This window comes from Molothrus aeneus, chromosome 32 (assembly GCF_037042795.1).
Source record: "Molothrus aeneus isolate 106 chromosome 32, BPBGC_Maene_1.0, whole genome shotgun sequence".
Lineage (NCBI taxonomy): Eukaryota > Metazoa > Chordata > Aves > Passeriformes > Icteridae > Molothrus > Molothrus aeneus.
In genome coordinates this window covers 2,321,552-2,340,426 of record NC_089677.1, presented here as the reverse complement: position 1 = coordinate 2,340,426, position 18,875 = coordinate 2,321,552, and the positions used below count along the sequence as shown (strand labels likewise).

Genomic DNA, 18,875 nt, shown 5'->3' with positions numbered 1-18,875 from the left:
AAAACATCAGTGACTTATCAACACCATTCTTATTCCAAACTCAAAACATAGCACTGCAACAGGTACTGAGAAGAAATTAACTCTATCCCAATTGAAACCAGGACAGTTTAGTACTGATAACCAGAAAATCAATCTTTCTATATTAGAATTCCATGTTATTTCAGTTTTGTTCCTTAAAACTCCTTTTACATACACACACTTTTCATGTTAGATGTGAAAATATAATTAGGCTTCAAACTTCAACCTCTGCAAAAAGCCTGTGAAGAAAATTAAATGAGGAGAAAGCAGTCTGATGTATATAATCACTAGACAATTGTTTTTTAAAAAAAAATGGAATGAGATCAGGAAGAGAGGGTCACTGCATTTGCAGTGTCTTTGAATTCCTGTTCTTTAAAGAGAACATTGCATGACTAAATTCATGTTTGGGTGAGCAAGATAAATTACTAGTAAGACATGGGTTGGAGATATAACTAAAATGTGGTATCAACATTTGAAATCTTAATTCTACTTCTGAGATTATTTACTACATAGTCAAAGATTCCTATCATGTTTTTATTTTCCTTTCCCCCCCCTAGTTAGTAATATTTCAATGCTTTTATTTTGAGGTAGTACTGAAAATTTACTAGATATTTTACAAAGATGTTTTATCCTCAAGGGTTTGAAATATGCTTTCCCAATACTACAGTGGGCCAGAGAGAAGGATTTACATGTTTAGAACTGACAAGTCTGCTACAAAAACATTTTCCAAATAAAAAACTTCTTTACAAATACTTTATTTTGCTTAATGTATCTGCTGTACACTGGGACAGAAATCTTTGAAAGCAACAGCAAGACTTCCAGTCCTGACTTTTCAAATATTGAATACTGAAGATGCAAGCTTAAATGAGCCAACCCTTTCTAAGCCAGCAGAAACCCCCTAAACAATTACATAAGAATATCCAGTATATTACATACTAATATATTCAGTATATTAGTATATTACATGTATATTAGTAATATTACAGAAAGCGCCATTACTATTTTGTGTTGTTAGTGTCTGTGCTGTAATAACACCACTGCCTATACAGAGTACCACCAACAAACCAGTTTGGAAAACAAAGATTATTTAGATGCTATTATCAGTATTGGGTCATTGTGAAATTACACCTATAAGTATCTCCTGGATTCAGTCTCCATAGCCTTCCACAGCAATAAATCCTAAAATCCCAGACCTGGTTTTGCTGTCATGTTAAGCCTTCCCAGGAAGGAATGCTCCTGTTGCAATACAAGAATACCACAATAACACATCCCAGCCACTACAGAAAATAATCACAAGCAGTGAGAGAAAGCTTCATTTTCCTTCTATCACAGTACCCTTGTTATGTTACCCGTCTGTCAAAAATATAATCATACTACAAAATACTATTTACTACAGGCCCAGAGTCCCTAGGGCTGTTACTACTTCCCACTTTATCCCTAACAGGAACTTAGGGGTAAAACCGGAAACATCTGCCCACTAAATATCAGTAATTAAAACACTAGGATGATTAACATATCTAACTACACCTCTACTTAAGAGCAGCTTGCCTGTCAACGCTCAAATATACAAGGAAGACTCACAGTTAGGAATTAAGAAAAACCAAATCAACCCTCTACCACCACCACCAATAAACCCCACACCAAAAAACCCAAGCAGAAAACCCCAACCACAAAATATGAGACCTGGAATTTAGGTAAGCTTTACAATCCTGCAGTGATCCTCTTACCTTACACTTATTTATTTCAAGAGTCAACTAGAATAGGCTTTTGTAGAGGCCAATGAGAAGATTCAAAGCTGATGAAGAGAGCATCAGTTAGATTTTATTTTAGTGGAATATACAAGATTAATGAAGACTGCTTGGAGTTACTCAGCCTACAAATTTCATTCTTTACTGCCAGGATAAACCCCAGATTCTGTGTAAGGGTATTGGTCAGCCCAGCCCACACCTGCCCTTCCTCCCCAACACAAGCTGCTCTGGCCAGACTGTGTTCAGCTGTCCTGGAGTGGAGACCATGGTTTGTGGTCTGGTTTAGATGTTCAAGAAACTAAAAACTTTGGGAGAGTTAAACTTTACCAAAAAAAAAAAAAAAAGGAAGAAGGGGCAGGGAGGGAGAGAGAAGGAGAATAAAACCAACCAATGCATGTTACCATTTATAAATAACCACCCAATATCTTGTTTGAAGTCAAGTGGAAGCAACAGCCAATCACAGACCCCACTAGTTTATTCATATGTCTTGCTGTTAGAAGACTGAAATACCCATTTTTATGTTTTGCTCCTAAGTTTTGGTAGCTAAGTTTTGCATCTTAGTTTTGCTAGCTAATCATCACAACTGTTATCATAGCTACCGGAAATAAATTGCCATGTGCAACAATATCTTTGTAAATTAAATATACAAAAATATACAGATATTTGGCTTATATACATGCATAAATACACTGAGAGATTCTGGTGTAAATAAAAATTTATCATTAGCTTCAAGCAATGAAATTTATCACAGTATCTTTGTTCTGTCTGTTTTTCACAGACATGCACTATCTCAAAATAAAAATTAATGGCTAGTGAAACAGTCCATCAATATACCATTGAAATACTCCCTCAGTTCATAAAACTTCCTACTTTTAAAGAGTTAGGAGCTCAGAACACTTAAAGGAAATAAAAACCCCCAACCCTCAGCATATAAGGACTTGCTTTTCAGTTTTTTAATACTGGTTATATACTGGTTATAAATCAATAGCTGCATTAACTGGCAACAGCCTCATGTACATGTACTGCTATTTTTTTCTAGTTGCTTTTCTTTTACTACAAGAATATGAACCATCACTGTGAAAAATTAATGTTTACCACTATCATCCTTTTATAGAATCCACAGCTCATTTATTATGGGCAGGAAGGGATAGGCTACTAGAGGAAATAAATACTATCCAGAACAGCAAGGAGTTTCTTTCAGAAAATGCATTTGAGTTGCCACTTTATAAATTATATTCTTGATCATTATTGAGAATTTGTTTATACAAATCATATAAACAGAACTGTATATACATACACACTCTATATCTATTGTTGTAATAATTATCAGGTCAGTATATGTCTAGTACAGTTCCTGGGTTTTGAGCATTTGTTTCACTTTTCAAAGGCTGTTTTGTCTTCATTAGTATTTCCTACATGCAATGTAGCAAAACATAGGAATCTGTTCCAAAACTTCAAGTTATTCTTGATGTCTTCCTACCAAGAGTGCAGCTGTTTTTTCTGTCATCACTTCCAGGTGGTCAGGACAGGCTTTCCTGAATCTCTTGCACGGCTTCCTTTGACCCCCGTGGGCTGCCCAGGACGACCCCGCAGGTCGCGGTCAGTCCCGTCGCTCTGCGCCATCTCTTCATCGTATCTGCAGGAAAGGAAACCCCTTCAGTGTCTTGTGCTGCTACACAAACAGCTGTGGGCCCTGTACATTCTACTTCTACATTCTATTCTGCTTGCTGTCTAGAACTGGAGTTTGATACAAGCTGCTTTGCATATGGCTTCATGCAGGCATAGCATGACATGCAGCTATGAGTCTATGAATCTATAATTTTACAATACAGATCATCCTGAAATATCTTCAGCGCCAGTTTGAAAGAAACAAGTCAGCTGGCAGCTTTAGTTAAACTCCCAAGTTTGTGAAATTTTGTGCTTGTGAAGTTCCCCATGTACTTCTGCAAGTCTGTGGTTAAGCAGAACATCAGCCTGCTGGCAGTTCAAATAACTCCTGAGCTATTGCTTCAAAGGGAGGATTGTTACCTGCAGTGGTAAAACTCCCCTGTTGCATCGCAAAGAGAGAAGGGAAAGAATGAGGTGAACTAAACAGCCATGTGATCAAACAAAATGCATCTGATGATATGTATTTGTAACACTTAAGCACAGTGATGAGTGGTTCTGTAGATATCTAAATCCATTATAGCCTCAGATAACCTCAGAATAAACTGACATTTCAACTGCCATGCAAATTCCAAGCAGAATTTGGTTATAAATAGGTAATTGTAATTAACAGAAGATAATACTAAAGAATTTTGTAGGAAAATCATAAAATATACTTAGTTATACTGTTTTATAGGTATTCATAGCTACCATGTGTATAACATTCATTAAATCTTAAATCCTAATTCAGACCACTTATATTTAACTGCTTTTACTAGTAGAGAAAAAGTATTTAAGATGAGCAAGAACTAGTGGATCAGCTGTGTACATAAAGGGCATTCTTGACATACTGAGCAACTGCACCACTAGTGCTAGAGAAACTATCCAAACACTTTCTCAAAAAAGATAAAAACTGTATCAGCAATATGGTATTCAAATCAGTGTCTTCTGCATAAAACCAATCCATACTAGATAAATCTTACAGACATTCCTATATAAAAAGTCTCAGTTTCCTTCATTTCTCTCCCTATAATACCGATCGAGGAAATGAAAAAATATCTGACAATTCTATGATTTATTATTACATTCATTATTCACAGGACTCAAGAGGCATTATTTCCATGAACTGAGAGAAAATTTGCATCAAACAACTTTTAAACCAGAACTAACTATTTTAACTGTTTAAGTACCATGTATATATTATCCTCCATAAAATTAAAGTTCTGCACATGTAGAAGACAAACATTCTCTTTGCTTCTGACCCTCAGTTCTAGCTGCTAGAAGCTCAGAAGTTGCAAGCAGGAGCTTATCAGACAACATTGTCTCTGGACATGAGGCAAGGGAACTCTGCTTTAATGCACTCCCACCTCCAATGCAGCTCCAAAGAAATGAAGTGGTACTTTGTGCCCATTTTTCATATCAGAATGAAGTTTACTTTATCTTTTTGGTCTACATTACACATCAAAAAAAGTGAGGGGAAAGAAAAACATTGGCCTTTCTATGAAACATTGATAAAACTTACAAGACTTCATAATTGCCCAGAACCTCTTTTGGTGGAGATTTATTCCATTTGCAGTCAGGAATTTCCCCGTTAGGCACAGCAATGTTAAGCGTGTCATTAATAAGATTATACTTTAAGATGCGATCATTAGCGGTGCTGGAAGTAAGAGAAGGGGAAGCATTAACCTACAAAAGGGAAAAAAAACCCAGTCAGTATCAGTTTTTGGAGTGTTCTCCAAACAGCATGCGTGATGTCTGTGTGTACCATTTGGGAAATTGAGCCTTGGTGGCTCAAAGCACATCTTTCAGTTCCTCGGGCACTGGAAGGAATTCCCCACTGAGCATTTTTCGTTTTACTTAAGACAGGAAAGTACCACTCTGTTAAGCGTCTGCAGTGTCAGCCTGAAGATTTCTGTTGAGATGAGATTCACCAGGATCAATCAGACAAGGCAGAATTTTTATTTAATTTTCTGTTTACATGGTTACAAACCCCATACATTTGAGTCCTTAAAATTTGCCCAGTTTACATGAGCCACTGTTGCCCACAGAAATCTGTGGCTCTCTTCTGCTAAACAACTTTTCTCTAAGTTCTTACCTGAGTTCTCTCATTATATTGTGAGCTGGAGAGTGCTCTCTATTCAAAGCACTACATTGTATCTTGTTTTAATTAAACAGGGATTCATTTAACATATCTTTGTTCCACATTTATTTTGGAGACGTAGTATCAGAGCGATAAACAGATTTTTTTTTATGAAGCTCACTTCAACTTAGATTGAGAAGGAAGAGGGATGGAAAAAATTTATATTGAACATACAGAGCTAAAGTATATATACGAAAGAGAAAATTAGTAAAAAATAAAAATCTTTCCAAATATTCTAATTATACTTTGCATGCCCCTTTTGTTTCCTCTTAATCTGTAACATTAAGGCCATGAGCATTTAGAAATTAAATTTGATGTTTTGCTTCATCAAGTCAATGCCCATTTTTCAGATACTGATCCAGTATTTAACAGGGCTGCTAACATTCAGACTGCCTCTGAAGTGCAGTTGCATGGATGCACTGGATTTAGAAACCAAAACAGAAAGCCACAAACAAATAGAAAAACCAAAAAAAAAAAAAGAAAGAAAAGCACATGCTAGCTTGGTCATCACATGAGCTATGTCACTTTCCAGTATTTTTCTTAATCCTCTTACCCGATAAACAAACAATACTATCTAAAAAGAGAAAAGACTACATTGAAATCTACTTAGTTTTATTCCATGAAATGAGAAGGAAGTTTTTTCCCTGTATTTTATAGAACTTTACCTCAATTAGCCAGGGTTTAAGCTTGTCATCAATGATAATGTCATATCCATAACACTCAAAGCAGTGTTTATCATTATTCATTACAGGCTGGGGAAAAAGAAAAGACAGTAATATGTATTAAAATCTACTCTTCAGTAAGTAACCCAATTACCTACTTTCTTTGCTAGAAATCACATTACAAGCCTTCTACAACACTTTTCAGTATTGTAACTCAAATATAAGCTTGCCAACTAGTAGGTTCAGCATTGCCTCTTTTTCTGAGGCTGGATGTAAATATTTCAATACTAATGATTGCACTGATGCCAAGTATTGAGTTATGTTATGTTAATTTTCCATTATGTTTCCATAGTGAAAATCAGTGGTTTTATACTTTACAAAAGTAATAACTATATTTAAAGCCTGCATGCATCAGGAGAAAACAGAAAATTTGAAAATTTACAGCTTCATATAACTGTGAATTCTTTAAACTTTAGAAAAGCAATTCAAAGACATTTCTTTTATTCTGCTGCTGTAACTATGCAGAAATTTTAGGTCAAACAATTACAAAATGCATTTAAAAATTTTAATTACTCAAGGTAACTATAACCCCAAAGCCAAGAGAGAGCGCAGGAATCAAGTTTGCTTAGACGCACATCCCCTAGAGAACCAGGAGCTTTCCAGCATCTGCATTATGCATTATATATGCATTACATAAACATTGGCAGTATGCACAGTAAAATACTTTCTTCTACATGAAGCTCATCAGATCTTTTAGAGAAAACTTTGTAAAGGTTTCTGAGATGTTTTCCCCATAACTAATAATGAAGCTTTTCATTTCTTCAGGGACTGAAAGAGGAGAGGAGGAACAAGAATCTAATTACATGTGCCATTGTCAGAAGGACAGAGGAACAACAGATTTCATGCTCCATAATTTTTACCACTTCTCCTCTTCTAAGGTTCTGCTAGCATTTGATTATATCCCTTTTCTTCCCCCAAGTACCTTCAGATATGATTGCACAGCAGAGGCCAGGTTAAGGCATGCTTCCCCAGCTCCCACTGATCTTAGCTGCACGACCTTGTCCCTGTTTCTCGGACTGATTCTGGTGTTCATCTGCTCCTTCCATGACTCAGCTTATTCCCCTGGCAGAACACCAAGCCATCGATAAAGCAAGGTTGTAATTGTCAGTGCACAAGTGAGCTGATTCAGCTCTAAATGGTGCCAGGACCAACCCAAAAGAGAGGACAAGACAATGTACTTGGGACCAGGAGAGTCCTTGTCAACTCAGTTGCCCCAGCTGATTCCCAGAGTGGTACCTGCCCTGTAATGTGATCACAGAATATTACCCCAACACTAGAAAGTCACTCAAGCAGAGAACTGGCTGCTGCTTCTTTTTTTTTTTTTTTTAATAAATTCATGATAACTCTGTGACTTCTGCATAAAAGTAGTGAAAGTACATTATGTAACTCTGATGAACTAATAGCCTTAGGTTTGCTTTGATAAACTGTCCTCCAGAGGTGTTTTTTCTTTGACACATTTGTTATTGCTGCAATGACGTCACACATTTTGGCAGAACTTAATACTATTCACAAGGGCAGTATCAAGTCATGTTAAATAGTTCACAAATCCCTCAAGGAAAGAGATTTATTCACTCCTTCAAATATCCCCAGACAGCTCAACCCACTCACCCACTCAAGATTCAGTTCCCTCATCTCAAGAGATATCAAGAAATCAAGAGATAAGAGAGCTGCAGAAATCAGCATCAACACCATCACTCAAAGAGCAGAAAAGAGATGCAGGGGTTTGAATGGCAAGCTCACTTCCATGGTTATGGTAAGCCTGCAGCTGGAATGGTTATGGGAAGCCTGCAGCTGGAATGGCTATGGGAAGCCTGCAGCTGGAATGCTATTGCTGGCAGCACTCACCGCAACAGCCTTCAGGGACTGCACAATGATCCAGTGGATTTCATCAAATAATTTGTTGGTGACTTCCTTTCCACGGGTGCTCTCCAGGTACAAGCGTAAGTTACTCACTGTCCACTTGCCTCCATGGATATGGTTGTAATCATCCTGAAGAGTTAAGAAGTTCACTCAGTCTAAGATTTCGAAGTTGTTCAGCAGGTTTTTTCTCATCCCCACAAAAAGTCCCCTTATATTTACAAGTACTGCTCTAAAAATAAACTTGGCTAATTGCTCTTGCAGCTTCATGAACACCTCAACTTTGAACTGCCCTCTACATAAACAATTGCTTTTATTATAGCTTTAATATGCTTGTATCACACATCGTAAATAAAGTAATAAATCTTTGTCAGGAGAAAAAAACCTGGGTACTTGGACAGTTTTATAATAAAGTATGAGTTATGATTTGGAAATAGAAGTTTTAAAATGTGAAAGGAAAGAACTGAACGTTTTGCTCCTCTGGGGATAAGGAAAAAACAATTAATGAGCAACAGCAGAATTTCACTGAAGGTAGCTGTTGTAAAATGCAGCACTTGAAAGTGTTTGTCTGTGTTTATTTATTTAAAGCACAACTTGTCTGTTCCCTGGTATCTTCTTAATGGTGCTACTGATACAGCTACATTCAAGAACATAGTGAAATGACACCTGAATTGTTTTTAAAAGTTAAAATTTTCAAGTAATTCAGTACAAAACCCCACTAAGCATTACTGAAAATGAACAGGGGAAAACAGGTTACCTTATGTTGTCTTTTCAGAGGCTATCAAGGCTGTGCATTATTTCTCTTTAAATGAAAAGACAGGAGCAAAGCGAGGGGTGTTCATACTGATGGAAAGGCACATGTTCAGCCCTCAAGGAACTCTCAGGACAAATGCTTTGTCCCTTTATAAAGTGTTCTCCTCAGAGCATTTCTGAGAATTAATGATTGTATGCCTGCTGAATTACAAAACACAGAATGCATAGAGCAGAAAAAAAGCTCTCAGAAGAACAAATTCTGTCGTCCTCTAGGACAAGGTCAGAGAAGCACCTATCTTATTATTAGGCTTTCTCCTACAGCTCCCCCATTAGTAAATTTGGAGAACTGGACAGTACAAATAAAGACCTGAAACATGGTTCTCAGGATTTGCTCCATGATAAAAATGTCATGACACCAGATTCCAGCAAGGGAACAGAGATCAAAGTTTCAGCCCTCTTTGCCCTTCAGAACAAGTAGTCAAATCAAAACAGATTCCAACTGGGTAGAGCTTTACATAATTACAGTTGTTTCATTAAAGACATTAAAACAAAGTGAAAATAATTATGTATAAGAATTATTGTTGTTTTGTTTGTATTACACACACAAACAGCACCTCATCATAATTTTTATAAATTACTGACAGCTCAAATTAGGTACAGTTTTAGAAGACTAAAGCTGTACAGTCTAAAAGCCTCCAAAGTTACAGGCACATTTAAAACAGAACAAATAGAATGGGTAGCATTGCTTTACACTAAACTTCCTTTCTGCCTTTCTGCAAAACTGAACAGATATCAGTGGTTTACAATTTATAAAAAGCTTTTCAAATATTCTAGTAATAATTCCACATTCTTAGGCTGCTACTTCTATACCCATTTCTGTTGATCTTTATTCTAAGTGACGTCACCACCACAGTCACTTCTCTTATCTGGGAAAAATCTTGAAGGCCATTCTATAACTGGTAGAGAAGATGGAAAGGGTGCATAATAACAAGGCAGGCAATGTACCACGTGCCTCACATCTTCTCTGCTACTGGCAACACCACCAGGAGTTTTTCTAAAAGTTGTATTGGACCAGCTTTCACCATAAGTAATTCTCACTGTGCCCTGTCAAACCAAAACATGTTTGAAGCACTTCACAAATCAGCAACTGAACAATAAAATGTTTGTAGTACTGAAAAATGGCATATTTGACCACTTACCCTGATTAAGAACTATCAACATTATCATTTACATTGTTGTTGCAGCAATATCCAGACAAAGACAGTTCTGCTATGCTGCACATCTTAGGGAACAGCAGTAGAGAAGGCATATTAAGCAAGGTTTCAATTTAAGATATATTGCATATCTTGTGTATGAGTGCATGTGTATACCTACATTAATATAATCAGGAGCATGTGTGTGTGTCTGTGTCCATACATATTATTTTCCATACCATTAAAATAAAGCTTCTGGCATTAGGAAGTGCAGCAATAGAGTTTTAATGACTGTACCAGAGGCATGGTTTGTAAATCACAAATATCCACTAAAAACACCAAAGGGACAATCATTATCAAGTCATTCCCTGAAGGAACAAGGCTTGGGAAGTGACACTTTATCCCCATCTATGTCACCCCTGCCCCACTAACCTTCCCTCCCCACTGCTGAATTTCGGCCTACTTTGACATAAGGATAGGCTGTCAAAGCTCTCATGTTTCCACATGAATATCAATGGCAAATTACAGGACAGAACTGTTCTGCAGGCAGAGCTCCAGCTTTGTCCATGCAAGAGGAAGCCACCAGATGGCCAGGCAGCGCTTATTTATCTCAAGTTTGCAACTGCACATTCCCTTTGTTTCCCACAGAAGGAAGGCAGGGGCAGGAGGCTGGCGAAATACTGGAAGAAGCTGGAAAATCCTGTGATGACTAAGTGCTGGAAAGAAGAAATTAAATTAACTGCCAGAGAGAGAGAGAGGGAAGGGGAAATGAAGACGGGGATATTAAACCACTATTATACAGTACATAACCACATGATCCAAGCTCATAAATTTCATTGTTCAATTCATAAGTGAGTATGCTGCCTTCTAAATTAAAGGAGACCCCTGCTCTCAACTACTGGGAGTCAATACTGAAAATATCACACCTATTACAGAGCTGCAACTCATTATCTTGACTTCTGATTTGTGGTTTTCTAAAATGTCTACATTCTAAAATGTATTTATTTGTAAGTGCAAGGTGAAGTATTTTAATTGCAAGATGATGAGGAGTATGACAAAACCTTTTGATTCCAAGTTTCTGGGACAATTAAAGAAAATCAGTCTTGCTACAAAAGAGCATCTAAGAAATCAGCACACTTACCCCATGCTTCTGAATGGCAACGTTTGTAAGGTGTACAAACATGTTATCCAGTTCACTTGTACTTGGTGTGTATTTCACTGTGCAAAATCGGCAAAACCCAAGCTTGTACCTTAAATGCAAAAAGTCATTAAAATGTGTTAAATCCCCGTGAGAAGCAAGGAAGTGAGCATCCTAGGATACCAGTTACTGGTTAAACTTCCTTGTGCAACATGCACAACATTATTTTGACTACACTGGGCATTATCTCTAAACAAAACACAAAGACATGCAACCTTACATGTAACATCTCAGTGGACGATAGGTAGACACCAAAACATAGAGACGAAGATCAAATTTCTTTCCACCAATTAGTAAGGGATTGTTGATGTAGAGTGAAATCACATAGGCTTCTTTGGAAGATTGAGACACAAACCTGAAAGACACAAAACATGTCTCATAGTATGATATTTGCAACAATACAATCCCTGAAGTCTTTTGCTTCTTTAGAAGTGTTCTGTAAATTTCGAGTTGACTGAAATCTTGCATCTTTTAGCAAGACGCTGTATAAAGTTGTAGAGGTTAATAATACACACTTGGCATCAGGCCTTACATATTAAAAAAAAGCTGAAAATACTGTAGAGATGACCAAGATCAATTACCCATTTAAACTCACACAGTAGCTGACCAAGCCATTCACAATGCAGCTCTACAAGCCAGCCTTTTTCCCTTGAAGAGAATTTAGAGCTTGGCAAAGTCCAGACAAGCAAAAAGAATGTAGTGCATTACCTTCATTATTCAAGGTCTTGTACTACTGGAATATTTGCATTTCTGCTTGGTGTGCAACTGCAAACCACTGTGAAAAGTTAATATAACTTTCAGATTGTGACATTCTTCAGTTTCCAATCAGACAGGGGGAAAAATTCTCAAACGATATTTAGCCAGTGACTTGGTCACAGGAAAAACCATTAGTTGTGTGATCAAAACTTCTAGTCAGAGAAAAGCATAAAATTGCTAACCTATTTCACCCATTCGGAAGGAGATCATCAACATGAGGTGCATTATTTTGTGTTCCAAAAGAAAATACATTTATTTCATAGAAATGCATTCTTCTTTGGACCAATTTAGAAAGTGATTTAATATATATTAAACAATTATTGAAATTGCTGAGGGGAAGATTTTTCTCTTGCTTCCTGTTATTTAATACTGTGATGCAGAACAATTTCTTTCTGTGCAAGTTTTTCTCCAACACCGAAAGTAATTTTATAAAGAATATTATTTGAACAGTTCTGTGTACCTCCTCATACCAAAACAAGCTGTATTATAACCTGTTGAAGGAGGAAGCCAGATAACAACTGAGATTAAATGCAAACCTAACTATGAAATGACACAGCAATCATAATAATAATGGCATACTTTTCCCATGCATCAGACAATCAGCATGTTGATGCAGTTCACCTAATTACAGAAAGTACAATAAAGGGTTTGGTTTCAAGAACTTACGAAGATGTTTTGCTGTCTCGAGACCATTTTTTTATTTGGGAGAGTTTGTTGATTAGAAATATTCCTTTTCCTTGAGCTTTGCCACAAGGTTTCATAATCCATGTGCTGGAGGGATTCTTTCTGAATTCTTCAACAAAGAGATTATAATCGGCAGGAAGCATAAAAGTCACAGGAACAAAATCTGAATTAAGGGGGAAAAAAGGGTGCACAATTAAAGACACTCTATCTGATAAGGCTACTGACACATAAAGACTAAAAAAGAAAAGTTCTGTATTTTCAGTTTTCCAGTCTGGCATGGTCCACCTTCATTAAGAGTCATGTTGCTTTTTATCTCATTTACATAATAGTTTGTACTTAAACAATTGCAAAATGCTGCACGATGCTAACTTCAAAGTAATAGAGACTAATTCATGTGAATAGATTTTCTTCTTCCATTTATATGCTGTGCCATTGCAGTATTAGATATCATTTCAACAAAACAATTAAAATTTCTCAATTTCCTCAAACAGCTTCCACCATTCTTTATCATGCTCTGTGCAGGCAAAACCCTCCTTTGGCTGTGTAATTTTTATTTCCACGTAACTCCCGTTATTCTTATTTATTATATCTTACTCTGAACATCTTTTATTTTTCTTTGCTCCCACACACTCAGTTTTACCATGATTACTGAAACGTAAAGAAAAGCATTTTTCACTTTTTGCTATTAAATTATCTTCAATTCCATTCTTGAAGACCTGCCTTCTTACATGGATGAAGTGTTTTCATTTCACTTTTCCAAGATGTAATGCAACTCCACATATCTCACTCTGTTTCACTTCAATGCTTTCTGACCTCCAAACCAACTCTGCTTTCCTCATTCCTGATCTATTCTTGGTTTAGTTTTGGGGTTTGAGTTTCTTGGGTATTTTTTTTTGTCTGGTTTGCTTTTTATTTTTTAGCAGTCCTTATTAGTTCCCCAACTTCTCCCAAATTTCCCCTCTGAGGTGTTTGTTCATTCAGTTCTGTCTAGAGCCTTCCTTCAAAAAGGTTTAGTTGTTGCTCCATTGTAAGATTTTCACGTAATAGTTTTTCACTTTTGAATTAAAGAAATTGTAACCCTCTCTTATGTGAAGTAGCAGAGCCCTTTGGTTTCACCACTAACCTAACTGCAAAGTATCTTAAATCCACAATTTTCCCTCTCCAAAACAATTTTTGAGAAACCCCAAACGAATCAAACCCTAAAGTGGAACAGAGCACTTCAAGGTAGCCACTTTAATGTCATAACACTCCAGAGGTTCAGTGCTTCACACACAAAAAAGCTGTCTCTCTTCCAATTATTGACTCTCTAAGAAAAAAGTTGAATGCTTAAAATAAGAACATACCCAAATAAATATATTTCCCATTTTCATCCTTTTCTGCAAGAGGACTTCCTTCTTTCTCAAGTTCTTTTCTGTATCTCTTGATATTCTTTACCATCAAATCTTTCCTGGTCAGTTCATAGTGGTTTGGGAAATGATTGACAATTTGGTCATCAGAGAGACGGTAACCAGTTTCCACACTGAACACATTTCTGATTGTTTGGACACTCATCCTGAAACCAAAGACAGACACCAAGTGATTTCTCTCAAGAAACACACTTCAGGACGACAAATTAGAGATCTTTTCCCTCCAATTTCTTCATCTTTTCTCTCTCTCATTTCTCTTTATATTTAATATTTTGCTGCAGTGAGAATCCAACACATCCTGAAGTTCTATTAACAAAGCAAATGAAATCCTGCTGAAGGTTTAATCAGTCCCTCCACTATCACTGAAACTGGTGCAGGAAGTGAGGACAGAAAGATGACAAGTGGGTCCTACTGGACTCTGGCTTGTAGATAGTCAGGTCAATTCCCAGCAGGGCCTAAAAATGACTGAAGTGCACCCAAATGCTACAGAATCCTCTTTCTAAATCTGTTACTTCACACTCTTGAAACTCACCTTTCCTCATCAGAAAAACCACAAACCCAACCTCTTATTGACTGCCTTGCTACTTGGATTACAAAAAGAATTCAAACATATGACTTGAAAACTGGTTAAGAGATCTTGCTAAAAACACCTGTGTCATTGAGTTATATACCAGATGAAAGTGCTGCAGTGACAGAGTCATTAAATCAGTCATCAACTACGATTTTCACAGAAGATAAGAGCGGGGACATAAATGCAAAGAATTTTCCATATTAGATGTCTCAATGCAAAAATTTAAGAATATTTCCTGAATACTACCAATCTGCTACATTATCATTTCAGAAAGAAAAAAAACTAACCCAAAACAATACAACACAGCAATTTCCATGAGTGTTTCCCCACTCTCCCAACTGCATTCCAAAAGCATGAGCAGATTCCTGCCCATTTAGATTCCTGTCCATTTAAATAAGTCGTTCACAAAGGGTACATTTGGCAGCACAAACTGCCATTCTGATGTATATGAAAGGAACATCACAAATTGTTTCATTTATTTAAAGAGCACTGTTTCTGCCCATTAATAGATTACTGCATTCTAGGACAGCATTTCATGGGCTTATATTAGAAAAACACCAAATGTGAAGATAATTTACTCTCCTCCTTTTACCACAATCTTGGTCTAATTTCTCATTCACTCTCAGTATTGAAATGTTGAATAGTTAGCCTGAATATAAATTATTATCATGAAGAGAAGGAAAGTACAGTTTATTACAGAAGCTTGGTCTCTAGTAACAGGGCAAGCCTCCATAACATTGATAAAAGAAACTGGGAATTGTAGCATACTTACCAATAAAAATTCCAGTCTTCATTTTCTGCCACCTGAATCCACCCTCTTTTTTCAAAGTTGTTTATTAGAACAGATTTTTCTATGTCAGTTACCCACTTTACTTTTCCTGCCATTATCCCGAAGTGGAATCAACCTGTTCAGACAGAAAATTTTAAAGTTGAAAATAGGGGAAGATACAGGGAAGTAAAAGCAGAAGAAAAGTGGCACCTAGAAAACACTTTCACATAAGTATTATTAGCTTAAAACCCAAGGGAAAGAGCACCTAAGCTCAGACTGAAACCCTGCACTTCTCAGCTGGAGAACTGCACACAAGGACACTGGTTACAGGGAGGGTTTTCACACTCCCCACCTTTTATAAATAGGCACAAAACCTTTCCTTAAATATATTACTGGCAGAACCCCCCCTATTCTACATTGAGTAATGTTTAAAGAACCAATACAGACATTGCATTGTTTCTAACTTAGGAACATATATTTTTGCTGTCTTTTGAAGCAGGAAAGTTCATCTGGATCATGTGGTGCCTGTAGAATAAAAACCCGTGATTCCAAGAGAAATACCTTACATGCTCTATCAACAATCAAGACTTGCAGTACCTCAGGGGAGGGAACTAAAGCTACTGATCTTGCAACTGATATCCTCCTTACAGGAGGATTTCCCTAAACGTCAGGCTGTTAGAAGAGTGCTTACAAACTGCAGTTCAACTCCTGACACCAGATGTCACTTTCCACATTAGATCTCTCACTTGCCCAGGTCAGCCTTTTGTTAGGATCACTCAACCATTCTGGCAGGAAGGGACCCCAGCAAGTCCCCTGGTCCAGCCTCCTGCTCAGTGCAGGGTTAGCTACGAGGTGTGGACAGTTTGCTCAGAGCTTTACCCATTTATGCTTTGAAAAGCCCCAAAGACACAGCACACCTTCTCTGGGCATCCCATCCCACTTCCTCACTAACCTAATGGGGGTAGGGGGTGGTTCTCTCTATATTTTTATTATTTTCCCTATATTTGTTATTATTACTTATATTACTTTTCCAAGAACAAAACTCACCGTGCAAAGGAGTGGGAGGGAACTGGATTATCACACACCCACAAGCAACACCATCTACTGCCCCTTCTACACACAACTTTCCATTGAAAAGTAAATTTAAACATAAAAGCACCTTTACTAAATGTAGTAATGTAATGAATGAATGTTAATTCAATTTAATAATAATGCCATTTCTGCAAGTAACATGTTGGACTGGAATTCAAGGGGTCTTCATTTTCCAGGGCTAGATATGGGAATGTACATTTGCCACCAAGCTCAGGCCCCTATTGTTTCTTTCTGGGAGGTATAACCCATATAATCCCACACAGACTATTTATCCTGTCAAATCCTACAAAGCCAAAATGTTTACTAACAAACTTCAATTTGAGAAAGTTTAGGACACATATTTTTATTCATGTTGGTAAGCAATCTGAAATCAAGCTTAGATAGAAAAGAGTATACAAAGGCTCAGGGTCTGTCTTCTTGTGTGTAGAACTTAGTTATACAAGGTCATGATCTTTCTCTGGGCCTTCCAGATATTACCAGAACAAAAGTAAATGAAACAATTAATTTATTTGTACTGAAGTTGGCATAACCCATCATCAGTGACTCAGTAATACTGCACAGCACCTTGTTGTGGTTTTAAAAGTTCAGGGATTAGTCTGCTCGCGATACAATTGTCCCTTCAAAAGGAAATGCAGTAAAGGCTACAGTGGTATTAACCAACCACAATGTAAACTTTTCAAAAGGCTTTAAACCAACATTCTTCACATCTCCAAGATACCCCAAGAGGTTCACCAAAATTCAAACCAAACATTATACCTGTTTCTCTGACTCCTTGAGCAATTCATACACAGGAAGGTGAGCTAAAATTAGGCCAGAGCTAAACACTGGAGACAGCTTCTACCAAAAATCAAAACAAAAATTACAAGAGCACAATTCTTTTCCTGTTTTGGGATCTTGGTGCCTCACCTATCCCTCCTGCTATAGAGGGACTGAAGGCAGACTGAAAATTCATCCTTGGTTTCTGCAGAACTTAATCAATCTCAGATGATGTTTAAGTGGCCTGTAAACAAAATCTTCCAATTTTGTACAAATTGATCACCAAAACCCACAAACAAGAATGCACAACAAATAATACAATTTTAATATAATGTACTTTTCTAGAGGAATCCTCTAATCTGGAAATAGGTATTCTAGATAATCCGATGAGATTGCACAAGATAGATGCACACATTCACACATTCAAATCACAAAAGATGCACGCATTCAAACTTCTGGTCAGCTGAGACCCTTAGTTTACAAAACATCAAAGAGCTGCATAACATAGCGGTAGCCTGCATATTTGTAGTAAGTCAAATCCTTCACAAAACACCAGAGCTCCTACTCAAGAGACAGCAGGCATGCGACAGAGACACAGCAGGCCTGTCACTTCTCCAAAACAGGGCCTTTCCTGCCCAGACTGATCCCACGGGCAGCAAGGAAGCCTGGCAGCAGCCTAACCCCCAGGTGAGACCTCTGGCTCTGGGACAAATTGATGAACTGAGATCCAAAAGCAGCCTGGTTGGCATCACCACCACTCTAAGGAGCCAGTGGCGCTGATGATGGCAGACTTCACACCACAAAATAGGGGTGAAGTTGCACCTCCGGCACCGGACCCAGCAACCGCTGCTTCCTTCCAACAGTACAAAATGTAACTGTGCTTCATTATTAAGTTTACTACTGGAAAATCCACTTTGGCTGTGCCATCAGAGGAGGCCAGGAGGGCCTGCTGCGAGATTCCCGAAGCGTTAAGGAGGAGAAGAAGCCCAAGACTGAAAGAGCCACACGGCTGTGTGTGCGCGGGTGTGTTTGGGGTGATGGAGGGGTGTGCATTTCTGTGCGTGTGGTGGTGTGTTTGTGTGCATGTGTGGTGTGTGTCTGTGCGTGGGGGTTTGTGTTATGTGTGTGGGGTGTGTATGTAGGACAGGTACGGGGCTGTGGAGGAAGGGCATGGGACTGGGGATGTGTAGAGGCGCTGTGGGTGTATAGGGGGGATGTCGGGGAGGGGACGGACACCCACGACCCGCCCCAGCCCCGCGCTCACCTGAGACGGGAGCGCGGCCGCCGCTCCCCTCAGCCCGGGCCGTCCCCGCCGGACGCCGCCATCGCCCCGCCCGTTCCGGCCACCGCCCCGGGGCGGGGCTGTGGGGCCGCCGGCGGCCATGTTGTGTGCGGGGCGGGCCGCGGAGCACGGCGAGGCCGGGGCCGGCCCTCCCCCGAGGGGCAGGAACCTGCTGCAGTCCCCGACGGGGAATCCCCGAACCCCGCCCAGCCACCTCAGGGTTGTCCCTGCTGTCTGGGGCTGTTTTAGTCTAAGCGTGTGCGACTTGGGCCTGCACCCCCCCGAG

At 38.4% G+C, this 18,875-nt stretch overlaps 1 protein-coding gene across 1 annotated transcript; it reads right to left on the bottom strand.

Annotated features, from left to right (window-relative positions):
• Nucleotides 1-757: 757 nt before the first annotated feature.
• TTLL1 (TTL family tubulin polyglutamylase complex subunit L1) lies at nucleotides 758-18,674 on the bottom strand. The gene is made up of 10 exons (XM_066568415.1): nucleotides 18,572-18,674; nucleotides 15,463-15,595; nucleotides 14,057-14,265; nucleotides 12,696-12,876; nucleotides 11,494-11,628; nucleotides 11,217-11,325; nucleotides 8,118-8,261; nucleotides 6,216-6,302; nucleotides 4,933-5,096; nucleotides 758-3,402 (listed from the first exon to the last, which is right to left on the bottom strand). Exons 2-10 carry the CDS (start codon nucleotides 15,573-15,575, stop codon nucleotides 3,273-3,275), a joined length of 1,272 nt encoding a protein of 423 aa, XP_066424512.1. The 5' UTR covers nucleotides 15,576-15,595; nucleotides 18,572-18,674; the 3' UTR covers nucleotides 758-3,272.
• Between the last annotated feature and the right edge of the window lie 201 nt (nucleotides 18,675-18,875).